The following is a 27,442-nucleotide window of genomic DNA, read 5'->3' on the forward strand; positions in this document are numbered from 1 at the left end:
GTCTACAATGAACGCTTGCAGACGGCAGGGGAGGAGGGAGGACAAACAAGGCGACCCCAAAAATAGGATAGGCGGAAAAAAGAAGAGCGCTTGATATCCTACTTAGGGGTCTACTCGGGACCCCCCGGCTTGTGTCCTGTTTTCCATTATATGCACCAGTCTTTAGCTGTAATGATATTTAATTCTTCCTAGGGAATGCCATTTGTGACTTAAGTGAATTAAGCAACAAGGTACCGTGTCTGCTTTTCTCTCTTTCATTTCTTTGCATGCTTTGTAATTTTTCGGCTGTTGCAGCACCATCAGCTTGCTCCTGCATGTTTCTGTGATCGTTTTAAGGGGGCTTTTCCTGTACTTTCTTGCTTTTGCATCTGCCAGGGAAAAATGTAGAGCCTTGCGGTCGCAAGGATAAGATCTTATAATTGTTAGTTTTATGCGGAGTTTGCAGCAATAATAATAAAAAATGTTGAGAGTGCTGTGAATCTGTGCCTGTAATCCATTCCAAAGGATCTGGATTCAGAACTCCCACAAATTGCCACACAGGCACTATCATTTTGTATAATCCCTGAGATAAAGCATACCATGATTGTTTTTTTTAAAAAAATTTTTTAAAAAATGTTTACTAAATACTTAAGCAGAGAACTAGACCCCACAGAATACAGGAGAACTGTTTCTAGTGAGATATTGGGAGGAAGAGGCAGATTAAGGGCTAGTTCAGTATTGGATCGTAAGTATGTTTTAAAATTTAGAATCAACTTCCAAATAAACGTGTTTAGGATTCAGCTGCTAGAGACACAACCACTGTGCAGTGCAGACGGAAGTGTCATATCCAGCCTTGTGAATAAGCCCCATTGATCTCCTTGAAGACTCGTAGCAGCAATAGCCGCCCTTAAGGAAACCAGAGGTGGATTGTGGTGCTTCATATTTCTAAACATATGAACATTGTGTGCCCATTATATTTGCCTTAAGGGTTGGTTATGCTGAGAAGTACCTACTGTATTTACTTCTAGTTTGGCCCGAACACCTCTCTTCACCTTGGCTAGATATTGTTGGGTAGAGGTAAAAGAGATGGCGTGGGATCGTTGCATGTATCCAATCTTTATAATGTACAGGCAGATAGCAACAACCCTGGAGTGAAATTTATTTCACCAGATACAAGAGAAGTATGTGCTTAAGCTCTCCGAGGTGTGTGGGTCACGATTTGCTTTTATACATCCCACACTCACTAAATGTGGATCAGAAGTGGGTTGCCACAAATGGCTTATTCTACCTGCCAGCGTTTTAAAATGATGGACATTGCTGAACTGGACTATCTGATTTACGGAACTGACGTTCTGAAAGGAAGGGCGTAAAGCATCCTTCTCCAGCCTGGGGACCTCCATGTGGGTTGGACTACAGCTCCCAGCATCCTCCATCAAGGCATGATATGGCAAAATAAGGGATATGTTGGAATCCTATCCATCTATTGGATAGCCTAACGTAAAGGGGCATAGCAGAAGTGAATGGCAGCTGGGCTCATGCATTGAAAACTTGGAAGGGAAACCAGCTGTTGGGACCCTGTTCATGGACCTGTGAACAGTGGGCATTTAGAGAACTCCTAGGTGTGTTTTGTGACAGGGATTTTCCACATCCTGTGTTTTGAAAGGAAGCTGGGTGTTGTTCATGTAAGAAAAAAATTCTAAATTCCTTCTAGGAAGGTACAGCAGTACATATCTGAGGTGATCTCTCTTTCTCACACACACACACACACAGTTCAGAATAGCTGTGTATTTCCCTGACTCACATGTCAGGAAAATATACAGCGCTATTATAAGGATGTTTAAAGGCTATCCCCCTCCCTCCTTGGACTCCAGAGACACATATTACAATAAAACCAAACGTTTGTCTTGGTTTCCATGGCAAGGGGAGCAAGGTGTTGTGTTTGCCTATATGGTACAATAAAAACGTGTATTACTGGAGGTAATCATTCATAGGAAACTGAACATATTGTCGTGCCGTAGCCTTTCCATGTCTGGTGATTTGACAATAGGCGTTTGTTGTTGCTTTGTGTATAGTCAGTTCTGTGATATTAGAAGATTTAAAACTTCCCACTTCCAAAGAGCGATAGAGGTCGAATTGGCAGCTGAGCCGGCAAACTGTTCCCCGCCTTCTAGGCTTCTTATTGGTCCCAGAAAGCCTAATTCAAAAAGAAGTTATAGTCATAAGAAGGCTGAAAGGCAATGATAGCAATAAAGGGCAACTATCTTTGCTCTTCCTCTTGTGTTTCTTACTGTTTCAGGCTGGTGAAAAGCAGAGGCAGTGGCTTCCTCTTTTAGGTCTCGTGGATGCAAATCGAAGAAGAGACCCAGCAACTTTCAGAGCGTGACCCAGTTGCGCCACACAAAAACACACCAAAGAGTAAACGCAAAAACCCACAAATGAAGTGTGAAAATTGCACCAAAAAGGTGAGTACTTTTTTTAACAGCATATTGGGAAGTAGGTCCCATTGCATTCAGTGTCACTTACTTCTGAGTAAATATGCATTGGGCTGAACTTCATAGCTACAAGCTGTGTACCCTGGCCTGGGAATAAGTCCCATTGAACTCTCTGGGCTGTATTTCCAAGTAAACGCAAAAATATTATACAGGGGTCCAACCATGATAGTTAAAAGCAACCTGTTTGGATATAGAAGGTTTGTTTTGAATTTGTAAAACTTTTGGTTTAAATATCAAAGGAAAGCAAGATCATTACTGGGCTATGTTGTAGAGCTTTATAAAGTTTAGTGTTCTGGTATTTGGACAGGTTAAGAACTGCTATAATCAATGGCCTTGTGGATCAATCTAGTCCATTATTCTATGTACAAAGGAGCTTGGAAGAGTAACAATGTTTATTATAATAATTATTAATAATATTATTTAAATGAATTAGTACCACTGAAATCACAAAAACAGATTCCAGCAGCATATAAAGCTTTGGCAATTGAGTGGTATAGAAAAGTAATAAATAAAAAAGATTAAATAGGTCCAATTCATGTTCCAATGAGAAATTAATGGAGTCTATTTTTGACCAAGTTGCTTGATGTGCATAACTCCAGAACTTCAGTAAATACATCAGTTAGTTTGTCCATTTCTGCAGTATTCAGAATTCTAATCAGCCGGGAGAACAGGTCTTTTCCAATGTCAGGCCCACACAATCTTAGGAGTTAGTAATTGTACAAGAAGGTTTAAACAGCATTTCCCCCCTCTTTTTTTTACATACAGTGTGAGTAGTCCTTTTGCCATTGCTTTCTAAATTACCTTAGATTCTGTACTTCCAGTTAAGGTTTGTTTTTTGAGTGGGGGGAAGGACTCCGGTTCCTAGATATACATGCTGGCATTTCATTTTGTGGATTTTTCCCTGTGGGCTCCCAAGAATCATATTTATTCACAAACAGTCTCTCCCCTCACCTCCATGTGTAGCTTTGGGCACAATACTACACACGTTTAGACAAAAAAATGTCCTGTAATTCCAATGGAGTGTTGTAGGACATTTTTTGTCTAACCCTTCATAGGATTGCGTCCTTAGCTTTAAGAATATGCACTGTGCATGCAATGGTTTGATGGTGTATTCTACTTTAAGTTCCAGACTCTTGCCCATTTTGCTAAGGAACAGAAACGCAGAATTTCTTACTGTTATTATTTAGGAAGGAATAACACAGACAGTGAGTGACAAGGGCACATAAGCCGACAAATCTAATTTAGAAAAAAGCATGGTTTTTGCAGACATTAATAGCACCACAAAGAACGCAAGCTTGGCCTGAAATAATGTAATATTTTTAAATATTTTTAATGCTTTAATTATTTATTACTTTATCTGGGTTGTTATATTGTTGTATCTTAGTGTGAACTGTTTAGGGAATTTAATATATTAAGCCGTATAGAAGTATTTTAATAAATAAATAAAAAATAAAGATGGTGGGAAAATTTAGTTTCCACAGAATGAAGGTTTGAACAAAAAGATCTCATCCTATTCCTACCTCATCTCAAGTTGTTTTGATCAGTGATTTTGTTGCTTCCAACTGAAGTCTGTGATATGTTTCAGGAATGTAGTAAAAAACAGAAGAATGATGACCGACAAAATACACCAGTTGATGTCCTCAATTCAAATGATGAAAATGAAGAGGTAATACCCCTTGGGTCAATTTCTATATCATATTGATCCCAATCCAGATAAAGTTAGTCATGACTTAAGTCCTATTGAAAGCAGCTGAAATTAAAATGAGCATAACTATCTTGTTCTATTGATTTCAATGTTCTCTTGACTAACTTTTCCTGGATTAGAACTACTGTTTTTTCTTTATTGTACAGTGCTGCTTTGTGAAAAATGTATGTGTGTGTTGTGTGTTTTAGAATGTGCTATACACACAGCTGGAGCTTCATAAGTGTAATGAATGCAAATTCCCAGTGATGATAACTTTCACACACAAAAGATGACACAAATACACATTCTAAAGTACAGTGTTTAAAGGGCTGATTAAGGTTCGCTGTTAAAATTCTCTATATAGTACTGATTCTGCAGGAGTCCTGTATATAGTTTGGATTTTTTTCCCCTGAAGTCAAGTGGCAGATGTATCTGTTTCTTAACCTATTTAGGCATTGTGAAATCAGTAAGGTATATTAAAAATGCCTGTAGCTTAATAAAACAGTCATGGACTCCGGGGAATGTTTTGTATATCAAAAGATGTATTGCATTTCTATACTAAAGTATTCCACAACCTTTTATAGGACCCCTTATGGCTATTTCTTATTCTTCAAACTTTGATTATCTGAAACCTTAAGTTGTCAAACTTGTTGCATTTACTTTATTATGTCACCTTCCTCCCAAGGAACTAAAGGGCAGCATACATGGTAGCTTCTCCCATTTTACTTTCAACCCTGTGAAACAGGTTAGATTAGGCTGAGAGAGTGATTGGCCCAAACTTTCCATGAGCTTCAGAGTTAAGTGGGAATTGAATCGTGGGGCAGTATCCAGTGGGGCCACTCCAGCTCCGCTGCTTCCATTGCGCTCACCAGACCCACCGCATACTGTATGTGAGTGGGCTTCTGCACTTCTAAAAGTAATAATGGAAACACTCATTTCTGGATTGGGGCAGTTCAGTGGAGCTCCCTTCTGCAAGCTCTGCTGACCTGCCCCGTTCCAAAAATGAGCACTTCTACTCGTTTCCGTGGATATTTTTAGAATCGCAAAAACATTGTGTCCATGCACCTGTGGGTCCCTAGAGTGCATGGACACCATAGGATACTACCCCAATCTCCTTGGTTAAAGTCTAGCACTCAACCCACTACATCATAATGAGCTCACACTGGTTCCTTTGGTACAATTCAAGGTTTCAAAGACTGAAATCCTATAAATAGCTGCTTAGAACAAAGTCTTATTGAGTTCAGTGATGCTTAATCCCAGGTAAGTGCCTATAGGATTGCAGCCTAAACCCCATATGTAAATCATCCTCTAAACCAGGGTTTGCCAAACTTCTTATAACTGCAGCACCCATTTTTCTGTCTTAAAATTAGAGGCCTGCCTATGCTCTTATCGTCAAGAAAAAAAATCCTAATTGTTATTTAATTATTAATTAAAGTATTAAAATGAAAATATAGTTAAAGTAATTATGTATAAAATAAATATTTTGCTTTTCTGTACAGCTCAAGCCTGGTCCAAAATCACAGACTTGCAGCCCGGTCCTTCTGCATGTTTATTTGGAAATATATTTTAATGAAATCACATTGGTTTTTAAGGCTGAACTCCTATGCACACTTACTTGGGACTAAGTCCCACTGGATTTAGCAGGAGTTACTTCAAAATAAATATGCATCGGATGGGTCAGATGCAAAAGAGGTCGGAGTTCCTGTACTTGCACGACTTAAATGGAGAGAATGGCATACAGGGATGACTCTCCTCTCCTGCACACTCTCTCCTCCTCCCCATTTCAATCATGCCCCAAGATCTGTTTGTCTGGCCAGCTTGGCAAATAGATCTTGGGTAGGCTGGCCAAAGGTTTGCAGCAAGTTGCTGACCTGTGTAAAAAGGAAATGTTCCTTATCCTGACCTTGTTGACGTCATAAATTAAAGTGGTTCTCTCTTATTTAAGAACACCTTGGCTTCATAACATTCCATAGAAGAGTTTATTATTTTTCAGATGTTCATGTGCCAACTGTAGTAGAACATTGCAATGGCCATAATATTCTCACCTAGAATATAATATTACAGACGTCAGTATTTATACTTAGGCAGCTGGAAGAGAGCTGAACATCAGAGTTTTTACATTCAACTGGCGAGATAAAGATATATTGGGTAACCTTTGAATAGTGGGGACCTTTCAGTAGAATATTGCCTTATGTTCAAGATTAAAGATCAGCAACCTCTGATGAAAGCCTCAAATTTTGATTAGTCTCTTGTACCTCATTGCTGGTAGTCTGATGTAGGATGACCGACAATGCATTGCCCAAAAGGAAGAAATGCATCCACAAAAAGAGAGAGCAAAAGATGGCACAGATTTGCATACAAGTTGGATAGTTAGATAGATGCAAATCTGGAAATCATTATGGTAATTTTAGTAGATATACAACACATTTTACCATAGTGAGATGCAGGACTAGATGACTTGTGTGCCTGGTCAAATTTGCTGTACAGGTGTTAACGGTTAATGAGCAACTTCAGGGACCCTGCTGTTCTCCCTTCTTATGGTTCTTTATTTTAAAACTGGACTTGGATTGGACAGCCTTACAAATAAAGGATGACTTCAAATAAAGGGTTTTTATCTATAAAGTAGGACATATGGATGCTCTGGGACACTGCATAAATTACAGGAGGAAAGGGGAGCCCTGACACCTCACCTATTGTCACAGCCCCTGAAGCTGTTATTTTCAGAAGGTTTGGAGGGAACCATGATTGGGTGTGTGGGGAAGGCTTGTGAATTTCGTGAAGGGCTCCCTCCTACCTTGTCTCCCATAGTTCAAGCATCACCCACAGAACTCCCAAGATGCTGGTGGGTCCTTACCTACCATTTTGGGAATAACTGCTAAATAGATGTCTTTTTTTGTCATCAAGTTTTTGTTGGTGGGTTTGTTTGTTTTTCATTTTCAGAAAAGTGAATTCCATAGGTTGGCTAATGCTAAAATATTCCTGAGTGACTGCCTAGCTTGTGACAATTGCATAACACCAGATGAAGCAGTCAGAGTTTTCCAGCAGAATCAGAAGGAGCTCTTCCATGTACTGAACCTTAATAAGGTAAAGGGATGGTCTTTGTACAGAAAATGCGCTATCTAGACTGTCAAACTGGAACTCCCTGCTACAACCGTGTTTTTCCATAATTTTGTCCCCTTCCTATTTTTCAAAATCTCTTCCTCCAGCTGTCCTGCCGTACCTGATTCTTATATTTTCTGTCTTTTTTTTTTAATCCTCTGGGATCTTTCCTTTCAGTTTCAAAGCTGTCCTCATTTCTCCTATATTGAAAAAACTCTTTCTTTACCCATTCTCTTGGGGAAACATCTATTACCCTATGCTTTAGATCTCAAAGTCCTCAAAACTAGTGCTCTGACTTTCTTCTCAACCCTTAAAAATAGCAAACTCTTCTTTTTCACAGGCACACAGTCTGTGTGGCATTTTTTTCTTCTTCTCTTCTCCTCTCCCCCCCGCCCACAATATATTGTGTTTATTGCTAAATCCATTTGGCATCAACTTCTTAATAATGTGGATCTGGATTATTCTTTGATAATTTCTCAGATGGGTTATTGGAACATTCTTTTCTCCTCTGAAATCTGTTGTCTTCCATCCTAAATCCTGCTGCCATTCTAATTGTTATTGCTCATCACTTTTCTTTTCATTCTTCTGCTCTTTACATTGCATCTGTCTCTCTTCCTGTATTCAATTCCGCCTCCCCCTCATCCTTTCATACCCTTCCTCTGCCTTACCAGCACTAATCTTTTTTAAAAAGAATAAAAAGTCCCGTCCCCGCCTTTTACAGCTTGGCTTGCATTTTTTCTTTTGCTGCACCTTTCTCTCCTGATATTCAGACTGCTCCTTTGATTATTCTGTGTAAAGAAGTGCTTAAAGACCTACTCTCTCCTTCACCCCATCTGGTCTTTTTTGCTTGATTGTTCTCCTTTTTCCTCACTGTCTCCTATCGTTTCCTATTCTTACATGTAAATCTGTGAGCAGGGATTGTGGGCTTCTTCATACATGATGTTATGTAGGTGTATCTACAACAAATACAAATGTGTTTGAAGTATGCATCTATAGCTATAAAGCACAAACACAACAAATCCATTGTGCAGATACAAGTTTTGTACAGGTACACACATTGGGGAACCAGGATAGGCTGTGGCTTCTGATAAACGTACACTCAGTGGTAAACCTGGGTTTGTGACCACATGATGTGTGAAGTAGCCTTGTGTTTGATTTCCTTTCTGCAGAGAACCCAGAGCCAAAATCTCATAATTTTTATTTTAAAACTTAATAAATGGTCTATGTGTTTTCAGCAGAGCATAAACTCAACGGATTTTCTACAGAATACTTCTTCAGTTTAGGCATGTGAGAGACTATATAGATCCTTCCCTTGATTGAAAGCTCTGCTCAACCTCATAGGACAATTATTCTTCAATAAATCAGAGAGAGTACCTGTGGGTTTTGTTCTACTGCTGGTATTCCTTGTTACTGCAGGAACAGTACTGGGTGGTTGTTGTTGTTATCATTATCATTTCTATATGTTACCTAATGGAGTGCAATTGGAGAAAAAACACAATGCAGCTTTCTGATCACTAAATTCATACCTAGCAGTTTGCCTTTAACTCTTTAAGGCCAGAAGACAAAAAGAGAGAGAATCATGAGTAATATCTCCATAGCATGGTACTATGTTTCCTCAGCTGTGTTCTGTTGTGACAGCTCCTTTCAGGTGTTAAGGCAATGAGAGAGACATGGGCAGCGTCAATGTGAAGGGGCCCTTGGCCAAATGTCCTCTAGTGAGGCCCCTCCTATTTTGGTGGGCCTCTGGTTACAGCCTTCCTTTGTGCAGGTGGTGGGTGTGAACTTACTTGGTGATGGTAGTGCTGGGCAGCCATTTTTATTTCCCACAATGCCCAGAGCAATAATCCATTGAGGATATTGGGAAAAATTAAAATGATGCAGTGATTTTGAATTATTCTTAAGTATGTTTTCTTCATTTTGTTAACTTTATTTCAAGACAAAATAAAATTTCATGATAAGTAATTAAAATGGCCACTCACCACAGCCACCACTGGGTAAGCTTGCAGCTGGGGACCCAGGGCAGGCATCAGCACTAATGTGCACTGCTGGGGCTTTGGTAGCTGCCCAAGGGTGCTGGATGCTGAGGCTGGGACTGGAGGGAGAGGAAGAGAGAGAGAGAAGACCAATAGTCACTGTAATTAAACACTCCTTTTTTCTATATCTTAAGAAACAACCTGATGTATTATGGCAAATGTCAATTTAGGTGTTCTCTCCCGTTCTTGCCTGAACATTGGGATGGAGGGAGGAAGAAACCAGTGGCTTTTTTAGCACAGTGATATTTTTCTCACAATGGAATGTGTGAGGAGATGTGAGATGGACAAATACCCACTCCCTGACACCTTACTTGAAAAGCTGGATTAATTTTGTGTGTCTGAAAAATGAGTAAGATGTGAAGAAACCATCTGATGCTTTAGGTATACTCTGAACTGTTGCAGTAATGCACGTATGTTTTGTTGTGTATTGTTTTCCAGAAATGTGATACCTCAAAACACAAAGTGTTGGCAGTGTCTATATGTCCTCAGTCCTTGCCTTATTTTGCTGCTAAATTCAATCTCTGTGTAACAGAAGCAGCCAAGAGGCTTTGTGGTTTCCTCAAAAGTCTTGGTAGGTTTGTTATTATGGTGAGAGAAAAAAACACAGCATTTTTTATTTTATTTTATATGTTGCTTCTCTGGCATACTTTTACAGCATGTGACAGGTCACAAGATAGGATTGTTAAAGTGTTTAGCAAGTGATTTATTCATGCGAGAACAGAACATACCAGTTCTTTCTTAGTGTTGCTCATAATCAGGGAACCTAAAATGGGCGGGCTGAAATGTGAAGCAGAGATCAGGATTACATCTGTTGGTCCTGTCCTCTCACCTCACCTCACCTCACCTCCCTCTGCGTAGGGACTTCCATGCATGCACATTAAACATGTTATCTCTACCTTCTGCTTTTATAGGGTACAAATATCATATTTGGAACCTATGTTCGTTGGTGGGTGTGCGCACCTAGGCCTCTGTAGAGACGTCATTTTGAATGCATGGAGGTCAGGTGCAGCTAGGAGAGGGGTGCAATTCAACCACCACCAACCCTCAACACCTACACATATTTACACAGGTTGACAGCCTACCGATCACTTTAAAAGATTTGGCCCATTGTTTTAAGGAGAAAAGATGGAATGGACTATTGATTGTTCAGCTAAACGCCCACGGCACAATATTAGACAGCCATAGGAGAGGAGAACACCTGAATCAGGTGTTCTGAAAGCTTTTACTGCTTTCACATTTCACACAGTGGGATGGGCAGCTTTTCCATTTAAAATTGGCTGGCATGCTCAATCAGATGACCAGCTATAAAACCTTTGCAGTACCTCTGCTTGTGCCTATACGCCTCTCCTGTCCTCAAGATGGTTGGCTAGAACTGCTGCTTTAGAAAACAGGACGGGGCTTTCCTGTGACAAGCATGGGCGGCCTTCCATGTAATTGTGTGTTTCCCATGCACGATTCCCCTTTTCTTTAGTACTTAAAGGGAGGGGCCATAGCTCAGTGGCAGAACTCATTTTTTGCATGCAAAAGGTACCAAGCTCAGTCTGTGGCATCTCCAGTTAATAGGAGCTCAGCAGGTAATTGGAAAGCCTCTGCCAGCTAGAGTGGAGAATGTTGGACTAAATAGACATATAGTCCAACCCAATATAGGCAGCTTAATAATGTTCCCTGGAGTTGGTGATATGCACAGTCCCACAAAACATAGTGCATCTCCCTTATTTTAGAAAAGCATCAACTCCCTGGACCTCCAGAAAACACCCCCCCCCCCCAAGAGTCCTTTACTTTAGAAAATTGATCTGTCGATCCATGTGCATTCTTTGTCCCTGTGTCCTCTACGCTCTTACTCTCCAGCACCACTGGCCAATGAATAATAATAATAATAATATGATGATGATGATGATGATGATTGTGCAGGGGGAGAAGAGAAAAAGAGTTTGCTACAGGAATGAGATTTACCAAACTCATATATTTAAAATTTCTGGTCACAAAATTTGGGGTAGGAGTAAAGCATGATCTACATGGGCTGCAAAGAGAGGTGAGAAATTGCCGGCGTGGGGTGCCATTTGTAAATGCTCCCCAGATGGGACGGGATGCCAGTTTTTAAAAGCCTCCCATTTGAAAATGCTCTGCAAATAAAAAAAAATTAGCGCATCAGAGAGAAAGGGGATCCCTGTGCTATCACAAGTTGCTTCTGGAACTCGTAGATAGGTGCTTTTTCAGGAGGGTTCCTCAGTTGTTGTTTCTGCCCACGTTTCTAATTCTTTAGCCTTGTTGATGAGTCTGGAAAAACTTCATGCAATTTTGTGTGTGTGTGTGTGTGTGTGTGTGTGTGTGTGTGTTGTGATTGTCAGAGGAAACATGGTTGCAAATTTGCCCATCCTTTCCGTTGTATCCCATGCTACATCTTGGTTTTAAATGTGATTAAGAAGTCTGGAGAATGTGTAGAACATAGGGAAGGAACAACAAATCAGGACAATCTGGTTATACTTTATTGTCCTGCTCTTGTGACTGTTTTCCTCTAGGAGTGCATTATGTCTTTGATACCACGATAGCTGCTGATTTTAGTATTTTGGAGAGCCAGAAGGAGTTTGTACAACGGTACCACCATCAGAATCAAGAAGAGCATGCCTTACCAATGTTTGCTTCAGCTTGCCCAGGTGAGAAATCCAGTCCCAGACATTGTATAACTCACTTTACCAACAGTCATTGCTGAGATGGATATTACTTGGTTCATCCAAGCATGTTGAAGACATGAGTTCTTGAAGGTTAACGTCTAATTTTCTGAATCTAATGCCTGTCTTAGAAATGTTCTGTGCTAGGACAGAGGATCATACTTTAAAAACACAGCAGTTAGGAAAATCCCCTGCCTTTTCATGAAGAAGGCTGGGACCGGTTTCACTTCTGTGATATTAATTTGCAGCTGGGTGGTCAAATGCTGACAGAAGGGACATCTTAGTGCACACACTCTCAATCTTGTGATGTTGCTCCACGTTGCTTACGATGCAATTTATATCTGGGAAACACACACAGCAGCAGAACCAGAAACACAGCTTTTAACTGCACGTGTTGGTTTATTGTGGGGCAATCCAGGACCATTACAGTAGAGAGTCTGGTTTCCTGTCACCTTCCTAGAGCTTCTGTTCACTGCTTTAAACAAAATCTTAGGCAGAATAGCACAGTATTGTAATCCCCTGCTCACTACATGCATTTTGAGGATGGGTGATGTTGTCCGGGCAGTGATCCCTTAGTCTCGCCCTCCCCCAGTGCTCCCACTCTGACTGTGTGTGTGTATGCATGCCTGTGTATGTATTTGCACATACATTTGGCACCACACATAGCCTCTGGGTGGGCCAGAAAGGTTTCCCACCCACAGTGTAGGCTATGGGCAAAGCCGAAGGGCTCTTGTGCCTGTCGTAAGCAAGTTCTCCTCTGCACTCCAGCTTCCCTGCAGCTGTGTTTCTGGAGTTCAACCCTGTGGATGACTATGCAGAAAGAGCCTGGGCGTTTGTGTGTGGGAGCAGATAAAAACCTCCTGGGTCCTATTGCTCATGCTCCAAGGCTATTTGCATAACTAAACAATGATGAATGTAGACTGTGAGGCTGGAGTTAATTGAGTGAACTCTGCCTGTTTTTCTTCTTGAAAAATAGATACTTGGAGGTCAGTCAACTTACGAAGTGACTCACGCTATAAACAGGCTCTTGGCTTTCCTCATTAAACTCCACCGAGGCTTGTTTGATTATAACATGTTAGACATGGAAGCTTTCAAAACCCAGCTGGCAGGGCCTGATAGTGCATTTACGGAGACCTGAGCTTTACAATGTCACCAGCCAGAAAATGATTGTCTAAATTCGTCTATCCCTTCTTTTTATTTTGTTTGTACTTTTGGAAGCAGCAAGAGCCACCTTGCACATCCCTCTCTCTCTCTCTCTCTCTCTCTCTCCCCCCTTGTTTTTAACAGACAGTTTTATATCTGGACATGTCAGAGGGCGAGAAATTCAGTTGCATGTAGATATGGGAGGGCGCAGCCAGGGAGGACTAGGATGGAAGGATAAAGAAAGCCGAGTGGGTGCTCAGATAAAGCTGGCAAAAAATGTCAGCTAGCCGCTGGTGGCTCTCATAGCTTTTAGAGAGTCAATTAGAAAGACATACATGTAGGGAAAAGCATTGGATAGGTCTGTCTTTTCATACCAGATGCCTTAAATTATAATGCTACCTGGGATTGATATTCTGGGGGCTATTCTGGGGGCTATTTTTCACTGAAACCTTTGTAAGAGAAAAACGCTCCACCCACTTTTTTCAGCAAACATTTGCAAAAGAAGCAGAAGTGTTTGCCCATTGTGTGGAGGGCAACACTTTCTGAGGGAAGGGGCAGGCGAGCTCAAAGTTCAGACAGGGTCCCTCCTCCATAGGCAGGCCTCCCTTCCACCACGGACACCCACCCCTCTTTAAAACCACAGCAGCAGCGATGCTCCAGCGTTGAGCAGCCTCTAGCCACCTTCTTGGTTTTACTGCTGTGCTCCAGAGGTTAAGCCATTCTGGAGCATTGGGGTGGGTGGGTGAAGGGGAGGTGTTATGTTTGCCACCACAGAAACTTTGCTGAAACCATTCATTCATTATTCATTATTGCATTTATATCCCACCTTTTTTCTTCCAAGGAACCCAAGGCGGCATACATAATCATCCTCCTCTCCATTTTATCCTCACAACAACAACCCTGTGAGGTAGGTTGGGCTAAGAGCCTGTGACTAGCCCAAAGTCACCCAGCGCGTTTCCATGGCCATGTGGGGGCCAGAACCAGATCTCCCGACTCCCAGTCCAACACTTTAGCCACTACACCACACTAAACCACTCAGTGATACTGTTACGTAGCCAACTCTGATCGCATACCTAGTGTTACGGCATTATTACATTTGCTATGTATTTCCCAACTGGCTGAATTAAACTCCAGGAAGAAGACAGCCCATATAAAAAAATAGCATCAAAGCAACAGCAGCAGCAGGACTTGCTACTGCTAGGGGTCTTCGCATCATAATCATTGTTCGCTGCTGCCGTTTGCATTGCCTCTGCTCCCCCAGCACAGACATTGCAGACGTGGCCAGAAACAACAGCAGGGAACAGAGACAAAGGAAGGTGAATATTCATAGCAAGTGCAGAGCGGGGTGTTCAGGGAATATTTTGAAGCTCCACAAAGACACACTGTTTATCCTGAGTTTAATGTGGATAAACAATGGACACAACTCTGGGGGGAAAACAACAGTACTTGCATTGCACTGCAAACATTGTCAGACGTACATATATATTATATTGAGATTCTATCATGTTAGGAAAAAAATTGAAGTCATCCCTAAAAGGGAACAAAGATGTAACTGCATTGGAGTTAAACTGGTCATCAAGTGGAAAAACGGTTATATTCCATTAGCCTGGCTGAACTAAATGTTCCCCTTTTATCAGGCCAGCCTAATAGTGATTCAAGTGGGCCAAGTGCTAAAATACTGGCTAAATGTCTAGTCTACGGAATGAGGGAGTTTAGTTCCTTGTTTCTTCATTTTTTAAAAAAATAATTTTAACTGCTTTGTTTTATGAATCTTCCACCACAATCCTCAGTCCTTCGAGTCTTGGTTCTGTTTTCTCATTCTAGGCTGGATCCAGTATGCAGAGAGAGTCCTCTCCAGCCTGGTAACACCACACATTTGCACTGCAAAGTCACCGCAGCAGATCATGGGCTCTCTAGTAAAGGGGTATTTTGCCAGGCAGCAGGTAACTATTTCTGGTGCTTCTGATGGTTGTGAGGGAGGACAGGTTTTTCACATGCTGATGTTGGATGTTCATTCATGGGATTCTTCTCAATAGATTATTCTAAGTTTCCTTGCTCAGTTTAACAAAGTTTGGGTGTTTCTCTATAGAATAAGAGCTGTGAAAGGCACTGGATCAGCCCTTCATCAGTCCCATCCTCTTTGTCACTAACAACAGCCAGTTCTGCTGTACAGCACTGAAAGTCTTTAGAGCAAACATCTCCAACCTGGCAACCTCCAGATGTTTCTGAACTGCCCAGAGACTTTTGGCTATTGGGCAGTATAGAAATGAAATACATACAATAATAATAAATAACATAACTCCTATCAGCCTCAACCAGGGTGACAGATGGTCAGGGGTGGTGGGGGCTGTAGTCCAAAATATCTGCAGGGCACCAGATTGGGGAAGTCTGCAAGAGCGTACTAGGTCTGGCACCTGATTTATACCCATTTACTACATGGGGGTGGGGTGGGGATGCAAAATCTCCCCACACACACACACACACAAGCCAGTACACAATACATTTTCTTCTGCGTGCATTGACAGGGATGGCATATTCCCATTGCTGACACTCGCTGTCTTGAATGGCTTGCAGAGATTTCATTGACAGGAAGCACCGGCCCTGGAATAGGGAGATTTTCATGCCCTCACAGCAAAATCACCCAAAGGGAGTCCATCTTCAGGGGGCATAAAAAAAATGGGTCCTGTTCTGACACTGTTCTATAGAGCACTATCACCCTGATCCTTTCTTACCACAATCCACCCAGCCCCCCATAGGACAGGATGCCATTCATTCATTCATTCATTCATTCATTGACTTTCCCTTTTGTAGGCTGTCTTTCAAGCATAGATAGTCTCTAAAGCAGCTTTTAAATTAAAATACCTTCAATACAAATTTAAAAATATATATTAAAACCAGCAAAGAAAGGGAGTCAAGAATTCTGATCTAATGAAATCCAATTTCTATGAATAGCTTTTTTCTGTAAATCCACTTTGTCTCCATATGCTTCTTACTTTACCTGTAATTTGTGTTTTTGTTTTTCTGTTTCTTTCCTCCATCAGAATCTCTCCCCTGATAAAATCTTCCACATAATTGTGGCACCTTGCTACGACAAAAAGTTAGAAGCCTTGCGAGAAGATTTCTGCACCCCTTTGTATAATTCTCAAGATGTTGATTGTGTTTTAACGTCAGGTAGGCATTTTCCTTAGAAGATGTATTTCTATTCAAGTGTCCTTTTTTATTATTTTAAGACAAACAATGAAGGAAAAACAAACAGTAATGTAACGAAAAGTCATCTCCACAACTATGGTGGGTTGTTTGGGGAGGAAGGAAGGAAAGAGGAACTGGAGGTGTAGGATGGTATGTCTTGTGGTGTACTCCAGTTGTGAAAATACTGTCATGTGACTCATACTTGACTTTCCATTGGGTGTCCGTCAGGCTCAAATTGCACATGGTGGTAGGGGATCTGCCTAGTTTAATCTGCCCTAAACACATATAAAGTGGATGATGGGGGATACCCTCTTAAGTGTGAAAGAGGGACACTGATGCTAAATCCTCCCCCACACCTGCAGTTTACCTTCCCAATATCTGTCCCAGGTGCCACTTCCCCCTTGGCCAGCCGGTTATTAGCTAGATTGAGGCGGCTGCCTCAGGCAACTGATTTTGGGGTGTTATGAAAAAGCATTGAATGGACAGTTATTTAATTTATTATTATTGTATTTTTATTGCCTTGGCAGGGGAGAGGTAGTTGTGGTTGTTCTGGTCCCAGGTGCCGAAATGACTTGGCCAGTCTTTTTACTCCGCACCTTGACTTGGAAGAGGGAGGGGCAGCATTTGCAATGCCGCCTCTGGCCACAAAATGCCCAGCCCCCCTCCCACATCCCACATCATATGTGACTGGGGCAGACTCAGGTTTAAACACTCAGATCTACCTCTGTCCCCAAGTGTCAGTTGAGCCTTTGGGTCTGGGCTGATGCCAAATGGCCATGGCGGCTGGGAATGATGGGAGTTGTACTCCAACACATCTGGAGGGCAGCAGGTTGGGGAAGGCTGCTGGACTAGTCCAAGGTTCCATTAGCTCTGCATGTTGGCAAAGGTTTCTGCAGGTGTATGAGAGACCCACACATCTGCCAAAGTGAAACGGGGGAGACAACCCCTCATGCTACCATGAAGCAGGTTGTGTAAAGGGCCAGCTTGCGTGACTGGGAAGGTGGTAGTGGTGATTTATTCTGTTTGGAAAAGGCGACTTCAGAGTCCGCCTTGCTTTCGTAGTTTGTTCAGGGCTGTTTATCCGCTCGTTGGCTTTTTCTTCCTGTCCTGTTCACTCGTGCACTCAGCAGGTAACGTCCGTGTGACTTTAGGCAAGCCAGTCAGCCGGCAAGGAAGGTTCCTGATTTCCCCAAAGCCAAAAAACATTCCCCTTCTTAGCCGAGTGAGGACAACGTGACTGCTGTGCTGACTGGAACAAACAGTCATAAAAGATATCTGGGAAAGAAACAGATAAGAGAGCTGGAGAGGGGTGGAAAAATCTGTGCTCTTTATTCCCAACCTAGTTTGAGAATAACTCTTTCTCCAGCAATATGAATTGTACAAATTGTACATGGGAGTGGAGTGGGGAGTACTGTGAGGTATAGTTCAGCACATCTGGAGGGTACCAGGTTGAGGAAGGCTGGACTAGATGTACCTTAACTAATACAACAGGGCAGATCTAGAATGCTTGGAGTGCAATCTCTTCCTGCAAGGGTGGGGGACTCGTGGTCCTCCAGATGTTCTTTGATCCAACTCCCATCAGCCCCAGCCAGCAAGGCAAATGATGGGTGCTGTAATCCAACAACTTCCCCTCCCCTGCATTTCTCCTTCTAGATAACTCCTCCCCTCACCCTTATTAGCCTCTGTGTATGCTTAAGAATAATATAATCCTCTTCCGACCCCCACCCCCACTGTCTTTTACAGGTGAAGTCTTCCAAATAATGGAACAGAGAAAAGTCTCTCTGAAAGAAATAGCTGAGGTGGCCTTTGATACCCTGTAAGTAGCTGTTGTGAGATTATTATTATTTTGCTTTGGTTGGCGATTTGACTCAAAACAAACATCTTTACACATCCCCATCAGGCAAAAAGCGTTTCAAAAGGAACAAACACAGCCGTCATTATTATGACCACCTAACTCATTTCTACAATATTTCATGGTAAAGCAGTTTTCTTCAGCCTCCTACTCCATTGCAAAAATAGGTTGTGTGTTAGCAGGCCCTGGTCCAGATTTTGGGTGGCCTTGGTGCCCCCCTCTGCGCTGCCTACAACCCCCCACAACACTTGCAGTCACTTGAGCCCCCCAGCAGCAGCCAGCTTCCCCCTCCCTCTTGCCTTCTTGCTTGTGACTAGGCAGATGGGGGAAGGTGTGGAGCTGCCACTCGTGAGCGTGGCTTCTATGGCCGTGGCATTGTAATGGCTGGGAGCAGAGGAGCCACTCTGTTCCTGCCACATGGCAGCACTGCTGCCATCAGATGAGCCCACTCGCAAGTGCAAGTGGGTGGTCGGCCACCAGTCTTCCGCTCATGGGAGCAAATGAGTTTACATAGCAGCGATGTCTCTGCCCCATCGCTAGGTAAGCTCATTTGTGATTGCAAGTGGAATTGGAAGCTGCTGGGGGACCCAACAGGCAGCAGGCTCTAGGGTGGACAGGCAAGGGGGCAATCTGCAGTGGTCGCTGCTGAGGAACATGGGCCCCAGCAGATAGCCTAGTATGCAAGATGCTGACCCTGGGCCAGCACATAATGCCTCAGAATATCTTTGTTATGGGACCTTGTAGGTTCAATGGGGTGATCATGTTAGTTTGTTACAGTAAAAAAAAGGGGTGGGTAAGTCTTATGACACCTTAAAAACAAACAAATTTATTATGGAATACATTTTCATAAACTAGAACTCAGCTCATCAGATACATGAAATATTATCCTTTGCAGATATATGCATGCGCGCGCGCACACACACACACACACACACGGTTTAGATAAAATAATTGTAAGCACTGAACATTCACCGCAGCAATAATAGGTGATTACATAATGTTCCTATCTTTTAATGCTGATTTAATGCCTGTAATGGGACAGAAAACCTTGATCACAATAAAGAGTTCTAAATGAATATACTTCCCCAAGCAAACTAATCGTATGACAAGTTTGGGCAGCAGAGTTGGGATCCGAAAACACTTTTGCTACTGTAGTGGTTCTTGACACCACTGTCTTCCTATCGCCTGCTTTGGTAGATATCCTAGTGCAGCCTTCCCCAATCTGGTGCCTTCCATTTTGATAAGTGGAAGTTGTAGTCCAGCACATCTGGAGGGTACCAGGTTGGGGAAGGTTATCCTAGTAGCATCATGGTGCATGCCCCTAGGCAGATACTGGTTCAGCAAACAAGAACTTTCAGTCCCCAGTTCACAGTGGATGAGCAGTGAAATTTAATGTCCAACATCCATACAGTATATAATGTGTTTATTGATAGGTTTTCAATTCTGCTCTGTTAGTGTGATTGAAGTAATATATGGTATTTGTTCCTCTTGACTGATGACTGCTAGAGCAGAAATATGTACCAACAAAGCTCTGTAGAAGGATTTTATGGTCACCTCTGCCTCCCTGCGTTCTCCCATATTTTATAAGGTTTGAAGGAATAAAGGAGGGCGAGTTAATCCGGCATGATGGAAGAAGGTCAGATGGTTACCTGGAGCACATATTTAAACATGCTGCCAAGGAGCTGTTTGATACAGAAGTGAAGGAGCTCACGTACAAAGTATTAAAGTAAGTTGCATATCTAAATTAAATTCATCTGAAACACTAGCTCAGAAAACAGGTCCTTCTGGCCTCTTCGCATGTTACAAATGTAAGTTCTTGCCACCTGTACACACAGCAGGGAACCATGACCAGTCAAGGTGAATATAACAGTAACAATACACATGGTTGAAAGCATGCCCATACCATATGCACCCATTACATTTTTAGATGTACGCACAAAAGGTTTGAGCAGAGATCCTTGGTGGCTGTGGGGTTTTCCCATGCTACTGTTTAATATCCAGATAAGCAACCACTGTCATCTTGATGATGAAGAGACAAGTGGAATTCAGAATTCACACAAACCACACAGTGGGCTGAGAGGGAGCAAGAACATGTGGCTACATGCCCTAGGATTCCCTGCCTGGGCATTAGTGTTATGTCAGAACAGCAACTCTGAACTCAAGAACCTTTCACAGTAGGATTGCCAACTCTTGAACTAAAGTCTGGTTCCTGGACTGGCCCTGGGGGATGGAGTCTGGTACAAACAAGAGGTGGGGCAGGAGGGACAGGACACGAAAGCCCACAGATGATGCTCTGCTCATCTACAATGCAGCTGTTGCATGGGCTTACAAATTTCCTGCCACCAAGATGTACCTTTCATAATATCAGCCTCCCTCACCCAGATCCCAAAATAATTTAGATTACAACAGTGCCACATGTAACTCAGGGAGAATAAATATGCCACAGATTAAGTCACATCAGCACAGAATATGTCAGCCTTGCTTTTAAGTGTAAGCCTGGTAGCCAAGAATAACGAGGAATTCCATGCTGGTGAGTGAGCAGACTTGGGGGAGGGGAAGGAGCGCTCCCTCCCTCCTCTGCATCCAGCGTAGAGATCATGTGAGCTGCCAGAGGAGAGGAGCCCTTCCCCAGCATAGAATGCAGCAGGCTGCTGCAAGAGGGATGGAGCTTTTGGTTCCTCCTCTGCCATTGCCTAGAAGGCTAGGTTTTGGGGAAGGGGGGGGGTTAGTTGTTGTTTTTGTTTGTTTGTTTTGCCTGCTGGTTACTTTTGAGGGTTTATTTTCAAGGCTGTTTTGTGGTCAGAGAATTAAGCCCTGGAAAACATTTACCCCATTTTACAAATGGTGAACACTGAGGCTGAGACTAGCTTCAAGGTCAAATCAGTGAATCCAGCTCAGACATACACCCAGGAAAGAACTCACAGAGGTGAGCCTAACTACATACTCAGGTCCAGTCATGTATACACAGTGGGCCCATTCAGAAGACACCTTAGACCAGCCTTTCTCAACCTGGGGCGCTCCAGATGTGTTGGACTGCATCTCCCAGAATGCCATTCTGGGAGTTGTAGTCCAACACATCTGGAGCGCCCCAGGTTGAGAAAGGCTGCCTTAGACCATGGCTTTAGTTCAGAAGACACCTTAAACCATGGCTTTAACCACAGTGAATAAGGCTTTTTGCTTTATGCACCATGGTTAAAGCTGTGGTTTAAGGTGCCTTCTGAACACAGCCTGGCTTTCTGGCTTAACCACTGTGGTTAAAGCCATGGTTTAAGGTGTCTTCTGAAGAGGGTCATTATGTGGTTAATGGGTTTAGCAAAAAGCAAACACAAAAGCATCCACTCTCTCCGCATGCATATATACAGAACGAGACCCAGTTCCACTTTGCAGCTCCTCCTGCACACCTGACTGGGCTGCTCCTACCAGCAGGCTGAACAGCACTCCATCCGCTGCCACTGAGTGGGGTCCAAACAATTATGCAAGAGGCAGGTAAGCTTGTAGCAGACTCATTTCGGCAGGGCTGCGCTAGTGGTGAAGCTGCTGGCTCACCACTGCCACTGTGGGAGTTAGCCAGGTAGCGTAGTTCCCCTCTCTGTCACCACTGCGGTGGCACCACTTGCCACCATCAGGGGAGAGTGACCATGTCTGTGCTCAGCCAGCAAGCCACGTTTCTCCTTACCATCATCCCAGCGGAGAGCCCCAGAAGATCATGGTTAGGTGCAGCAACTCATTTCAAATGCATGCATGGATCATGGTTAGGTGCAGCAACTCATTTCAAATGCATGCATGGACTAGCATGCACACGCACACACTTATACATACACACACGCTTCTAAGTCTCCCCCTGCCTGGTATGCATGTGTATACGGAGTCTAAAAGTTGGCGGTGGGCTCAGAGTACATGGCTTCCCCTGTCTCTTGTTGGGCAACTGGCTAAAAGCCCTCAAAACCAGTCAGGTGGGCCAGAAACCATTTGGCTGGCAACGTTACTTTACAGCCTTGGTTTGATCTTATTTACATACTCATCCATTTGAACGTATAACCAGCCTTATCCTTGAGGATCCAACGTCAGTAGCAAACTGTTTATAAAACAATTTGCCGAAAGCATTCAGCTGCTTATAAACCTTTGCTTATTCTTGTTCTCTAAATTAAATGCCGTGACCTCCAGAAGGCACTTGAGCTGTGGCGTCCTTTGAGCACAAGAATGTCAGAACTGGAGAGCTTAAATGCTGTACATGGACTGTACAATTGCAATGAATTATAGAGATAAAGGGAGTTCCTTATTACGAAGGACCCAGAGCATGAAGACTTTTAAGGTCAACCATTGTATCTCACTGTGCGTTCCTGTTTTGGAGAAAAAAACTGAATATTTCATTTCTTTTGAAATTTTAGGTTAAAATTAATAGTGTGGATTAAGCTGAGAAGATTACAGAGAATCAATGCAGTCCCTAAAGCACTGGGACCGGGTGTTTACAACATTCACTTCTTGTCAGTGGGGAGCTACTCTGTATTGTACCAACTGATGGTTGGGGTGTCAGTAGCCCAAAGGAATGACAGTAACTGTATTTCAGTCTGGGGGTGGGAATTGGCCTTTTCACCAGTTAAGAGTTGGTGAAAAGCATTCCTGAGCATCAGGTGCAAAGGTTGATGTGGGAAGTCCAACCTTTTCATCTGTATACCTACCCTGGTCGCATCTCTGTGAAGGACCCAATCAAGTGTTTTCTGGCTGACCTCAAACTTAATACTGCAGATGGAAGCATTCAGAAACTTCTCTGTCTTTTCAGAAACAAAGATTTCCAGGAGGTCACACTAGAAAAGGACGGTGAGACAGTGTTGCGCTTTGCAGCAGCGTACGGCTTTCGCAACATCCAAAACATGGTCCTGAAGCTGAAAAAGGGAAAGTGTTCCTACCATTTTGTAGAGGTTTTAGCCTGTCCTGGAGGTAATAGCAATACATGAGATCTATTTCCTTCCGTTGTACAATAAGAAGTTTATAGACAGACATAATGACCGGGTTCACATGATCATAGCGCAGAACCCATGGGCTGTTGTAGGGTTCTTGGTGACTTGTTAACCATGGCAACAAGCCACCCTAACTGGATTTGCACAGCACACTGCCGAGGGTAATTATGCAGATCCCCCGGCACGTGACCAGCATGCACAGAGCAGGAAATAAGCCACTGTCATGCAAATTGGGCCAGGAATTCTGCTTCTGGCCCTTGTTGATGTTGAAAAGGTAATCGATTTTTTTAAAAAGCAATCAGCCAAAGACAATCCAAGACATAATTAAAACTCATTATATGTTGCCAAATACCTGGGAGAAGAGGGTAGTTGTTGTTTTGTTGTTTTTAACCTGGCCCTGAAAAGACAACAGTTTTGGTGCCAGGCAGGCCTCATGGAGGAGATCATTTCACAATTGGGGGGCCACCACGGAGAAGACCCTCTTTTGTTCCTGCCCTCTGAGCCTCCCTTTTCTTAGAGCACTGTTACTGATACTGAATCAATAACATGTATAATTTGATAAAGCTTGGTGTCTCCAAAGAGTGTATTGGGCGCAGTATGGCTGGCTGGGAATTGCTGGGAGTTGTAGGATTTTTTTATTTTTTTTGTCTGAAGTTGGATAGGATTGCACTCTTATAGTGTTAAAGCTGTAAGGGGCTGGATCGAACAGTACTTGTCCCTGATCTGCTCTATATGTGGGGAGGGGAATGAGAGCATGCCTTCCTTTCTAGGGATGGTGTTTTGCTTTCTACAGCTTTCAAATTTTTAGAAACCCATTTGCGGCGGGGGATAAAAAGTCCACACAAAAATGTGTACATATTTCTCCTAGCATATGCATTGTTGTATGCTATTTCACCTCCTGTGTACCATTTTTTTTTGGCAAGCATTTATAAAATGCAATGTACATAGAATTACAAATTTGTGTGTTAGATTCCTGGTTTTTTTCCAGGATTGACAGCACAATCTGGGACTGTGCATATTGGACTTCCAGAGGAGGCAGGGCATGTGCACCAGGTATATGCTGAAGGAAGGTGCACTCTTGCTCCCCACCACACATATGGGCCCGACCAGAAACAGCTATTGTCTGATGTGTTTCTCTGCCTAAGCAAATCAATTTTCAAGGCTTTTGTCTCCCATTTTAGGGTGCTTAAACGGGAAGGGTCAAGCTCAGACTGAAGATGGAAAACCAGACAAGGCCCTGCTCAGGCAGATGGAGGATGTGTACGCTACAGTTCCTGTCCGGCTTCCTGAAACCAATGGGCACGTGCAGAAGCTTTACCAGGAATGGCTGGAAGGGATGGACTCCATGAAGGTCCAGGAATCATTACATACTAAATACAGCATGGAAAAACCAGCTGCCACAAGTTTGGATATCAAATGGTGACCAAGCAGATTGCAAGACTTGCATTAGGTTTGTTATACGTGCAGCAACAGCAACTATTCTATGCAACTGGAGACAGAGGCATTGATTCAATATGTGAACAATACAAAGAACTGGAACTGCCTTTGTCCCCCATTGGGACTATGTAGAGTCAGATTGTTGCTTGATTGTTTCAGTGTACATTTGGAATGTCTTTATTTAATCAGAGCTTGACATTGGGGGGGGGGGGGGGTTGTATATATCCGAGGACCTTTTATAAGTCACAGTGAATCTCTCTCAACTTCCAGCAGAGGTTCATTGTAATGGAAGAAGCAGAGCAGCATCAGGGTATGCTGTAATGTGCATTGATTTTGATCCTTAGGTACATGTGTCTATGTGCCAAGAATCCAGTGCTATAGATTTCACTGTCTCTCAAAAAGTGATTCTGTTAGGTTTACAGTTTATCTAAGACTTCATATCAATATCAAACTTTATTAAGATACCAAAATATGACAAAACAAACTAACGCTTGATATTTCCTACTGTATCACACCCATTCTACTTTACTATATTAAGGGGCATGCTAGTGAGGCTGAGTTGTATGAAGAGAAAAACTAGGAACTTTGCCCTCTACTGGTAACTAATTTCCTTTGTAACAACTTTAATTTAGTTTGTCTGGCTCCTTCGGGAAAGTACGAATTGTGTCCTGTTCTCTCTTTTCACTGTCTGTTCCTCCTGACACTTCTAGCTTGTTGTTCTGTACTTGGGAGTATTGAAATCCTAGCCTTCAATGGGTGGGGTAGTCAGCCAGGCGGAAGATTGTAACCAGGAGATCTGTCTAGCCATCAGCAGTTCTAGGTGAAGTCATTAAGGATGCAATCCTATGCATATTTTGACAGGAAAAAGCCCTACTGCTCCCAGCATCCCTCCAGCTAGCCATGGTTGGAATTGTAGGACTCTTTCCTGTCTGAATATGCATAGGCTTGTGCCTTAAGTGGTTAAAAGGTGAGGCAGTGGAAGGTGCAGTTAGGATCATTGGCCCAAAGTTGCGGGAGTAAGCAAGTCTAAGGAGGTGAAGCTAGAGATAAAGTTGTTGAGAGGCAGAGGCAGCCACCAGAATATATCAGAGGCTGAAGGTTGACCTCATCCAGGAAGTTAATATACTTTATTGAACTAAGGCCTGCCTAATGCTAAAGTCCTATGCGACAATTTACGTAAGGATGATTCACCAACTTGTACTAGTGTGAAATCCACCCATTTGGTTTTAGGCTTTTCTGGGGTTTGCTAGGTCCTAATTTTGCCAGCAGGTTCTGTGTGGGCCAGATCATAATATCTATAAAGACTAATAGGATAGTGATATTTCCCAGTGAGACTTCTTGATGCATGACTAAGTCTGCAATCCTATACCTCGGGATAATTCTCATTGAACTCAATGGGATTTACTTCTGAGCAGAGATGCATAGGATTGCTTTGTAAGTAACAGAGAGCAATTGGTCAAGCACAGATAATGTGGAACCTCCATCTGTGTCATTGGGACAGGTAGGAGAGCCCAATGCATACTCACGGAAATGAACAGAGCAATACCCCAGAACTGTCTTTTTTTCTTTAAACTGTCATTTTAAACATTAATTGTTTTTCTACTCTAGGTTTCCCCCCTCTCCTGCTTAATATACTCTCATTTGGATGTTCTGGTCAGACATGAACAAGGTCTTCTTCTGCATTTCTATTGCTCCTTTTATTTTGCCAGGAACTTAAATTCTCATGCCCCCAAAGCTTCTTAATAGTCTTTGCAACAGCATTGGCCTCTCTGACTGGTCTCTCCCATAGCTTCTCCTTCATTTTGGTTTTCCTGTCTTAACAAGAAAATACGGGTAAGCTTTGTTGTGATTTTGCTGAGAATCACACATTCTTGTGACGTTCTTAAATGCTCATCATGCAAAAAACAAATAAAACGAGGCTCTTAAGGCTGATCTGTGCATACAACGAATCTAAACCTCCCTCTAATTAGAGGCCATTGGTGCTTCACTCCTCTCAAAGTGTCTGTCTAAATTCTTACTCTGGTTCCCATCAAAACAATGACATTTTCACCCAGGAGCAGATTGAATAGTGAAGAGGTGTGAGAAATGGTGTCATGTTTGACGTGGGGACATTTGGGCTGCAACTCTTTTAACAGTATAGTAGAGGTATATTCTGTGTTCCATGTGTATGGATCTGGTTACACATACAAAAAATCACATTGTATATCTTGATTAGCTGTACCTTTGTAAAAAGAGAAAGTCGCTTAAAACGGGTGTAGGAGTAAAAACTCTATTTTGGGGGGAAACTTACCTCTGTGCTAGGAAAGGAACTTGGAGCGGCTGGGGGATCCCTGGGCCTGCTGCTGCATTAAAATCAAAAGGGTACATCCACAAGGCAGTTTCTTAGGGAATCAGATGTTTTGGCACATCTGTTCCTCGCAGTCCCTATACGCACAATACTTCATCCTACTGAGATATCACGATGGGCATGCAGATTGCACAACTAGTTTCCTGTGTCATGAATGGGATCCAGAGGGGATATTTTGGGGAGCCTTTTCCAGGGGTATTTTTCCACATTCCCAGTTGTGCAAAAGAAGCTTTCATGTGAATGTGCCCAAAGGTGTCCGAATTCCTGTGTTAAGGCAAAAGCACTTAAGCACAGCTTTTGGTATCTTCAACTTATGGTGGCAATGTAATTTATTTTAATCCTAACTTTGTGTTCATTAGGTTGCCCTGGATATGCGTTCAGTGCAATTCTAGCCTTATAATTCCATTGTATTTTTCAATGTTTGTATATACGTTATGTGGATATTTTGTGTTCTTTTTTATTTTATTTTGCTTACAGTTTTGTATATAAGTTTGAATTGTTTGTCAGAAATGTATGTGCGTGAACGACTTTGACAAATGTGGTCCTTAGTATAGATTTTG

General features: G+C 42.6%; 1 protein-coding gene across 1 annotated transcript; it reads left to right on the plus strand.

Moving 5' to 3' along the window:
- Positions 1-27,415, plus strand: NARF (nuclear prelamin A recognition factor). The gene is made up of 12 exons (XM_063120390.1): positions 1-230; positions 2,276-2,441; positions 4,057-4,137; positions 7,096-7,239; positions 9,726-9,858; positions 11,807-11,941; positions 14,924-15,042; positions 16,141-16,270; positions 18,032-18,104; positions 19,729-19,866; positions 22,921-23,078; positions 24,280-27,415. The coding sequence occupies exons 2-12, from the start codon at positions 2,322-2,324 to the stop codon at positions 24,519-24,521; spliced, it is 1,473 nt and encodes a 490-aa protein (XP_062976460.1). The 5' UTR covers positions 1-230; positions 2,276-2,321; the 3' UTR covers positions 24,522-27,415.
- Positions 27,416-27,442: the final 27 nt, after the last annotated feature.

Source organism: Elgaria multicarinata, chromosome 3, assembly GCF_023053635.1.
Source record: "Elgaria multicarinata webbii isolate HBS135686 ecotype San Diego chromosome 3, rElgMul1.1.pri, whole genome shotgun sequence".
NCBI lineage: Eukaryota > Metazoa > Chordata > Lepidosauria > Squamata > Anguidae > Elgaria > Elgaria multicarinata.

Bases quoted from the DNA above. Each gene is read 5' to 3' on its own strand.
- NARF (XM_063120390.1), top strand. From the start codon at position 2,322: ATGCAAATCGAAGAAGAGACCCAGCAACTTTCAGAGCGTGACCCAGTT. The intron at 9,859-11,806 runs GTAGGTTTGTTA...GTTTTCCTCTAG, and splicing joins TGGTTTCCTCAAAAGTCTTG to GAGTGCATTATGTCTTTGAT. The intron at 18,105-19,728 runs GTAAGTAGCTGT...ATATTTTATAAG, and splicing joins GAGGTGGCCTTTGATACCCT to GTTTGAAGGAATAAAGGAGG.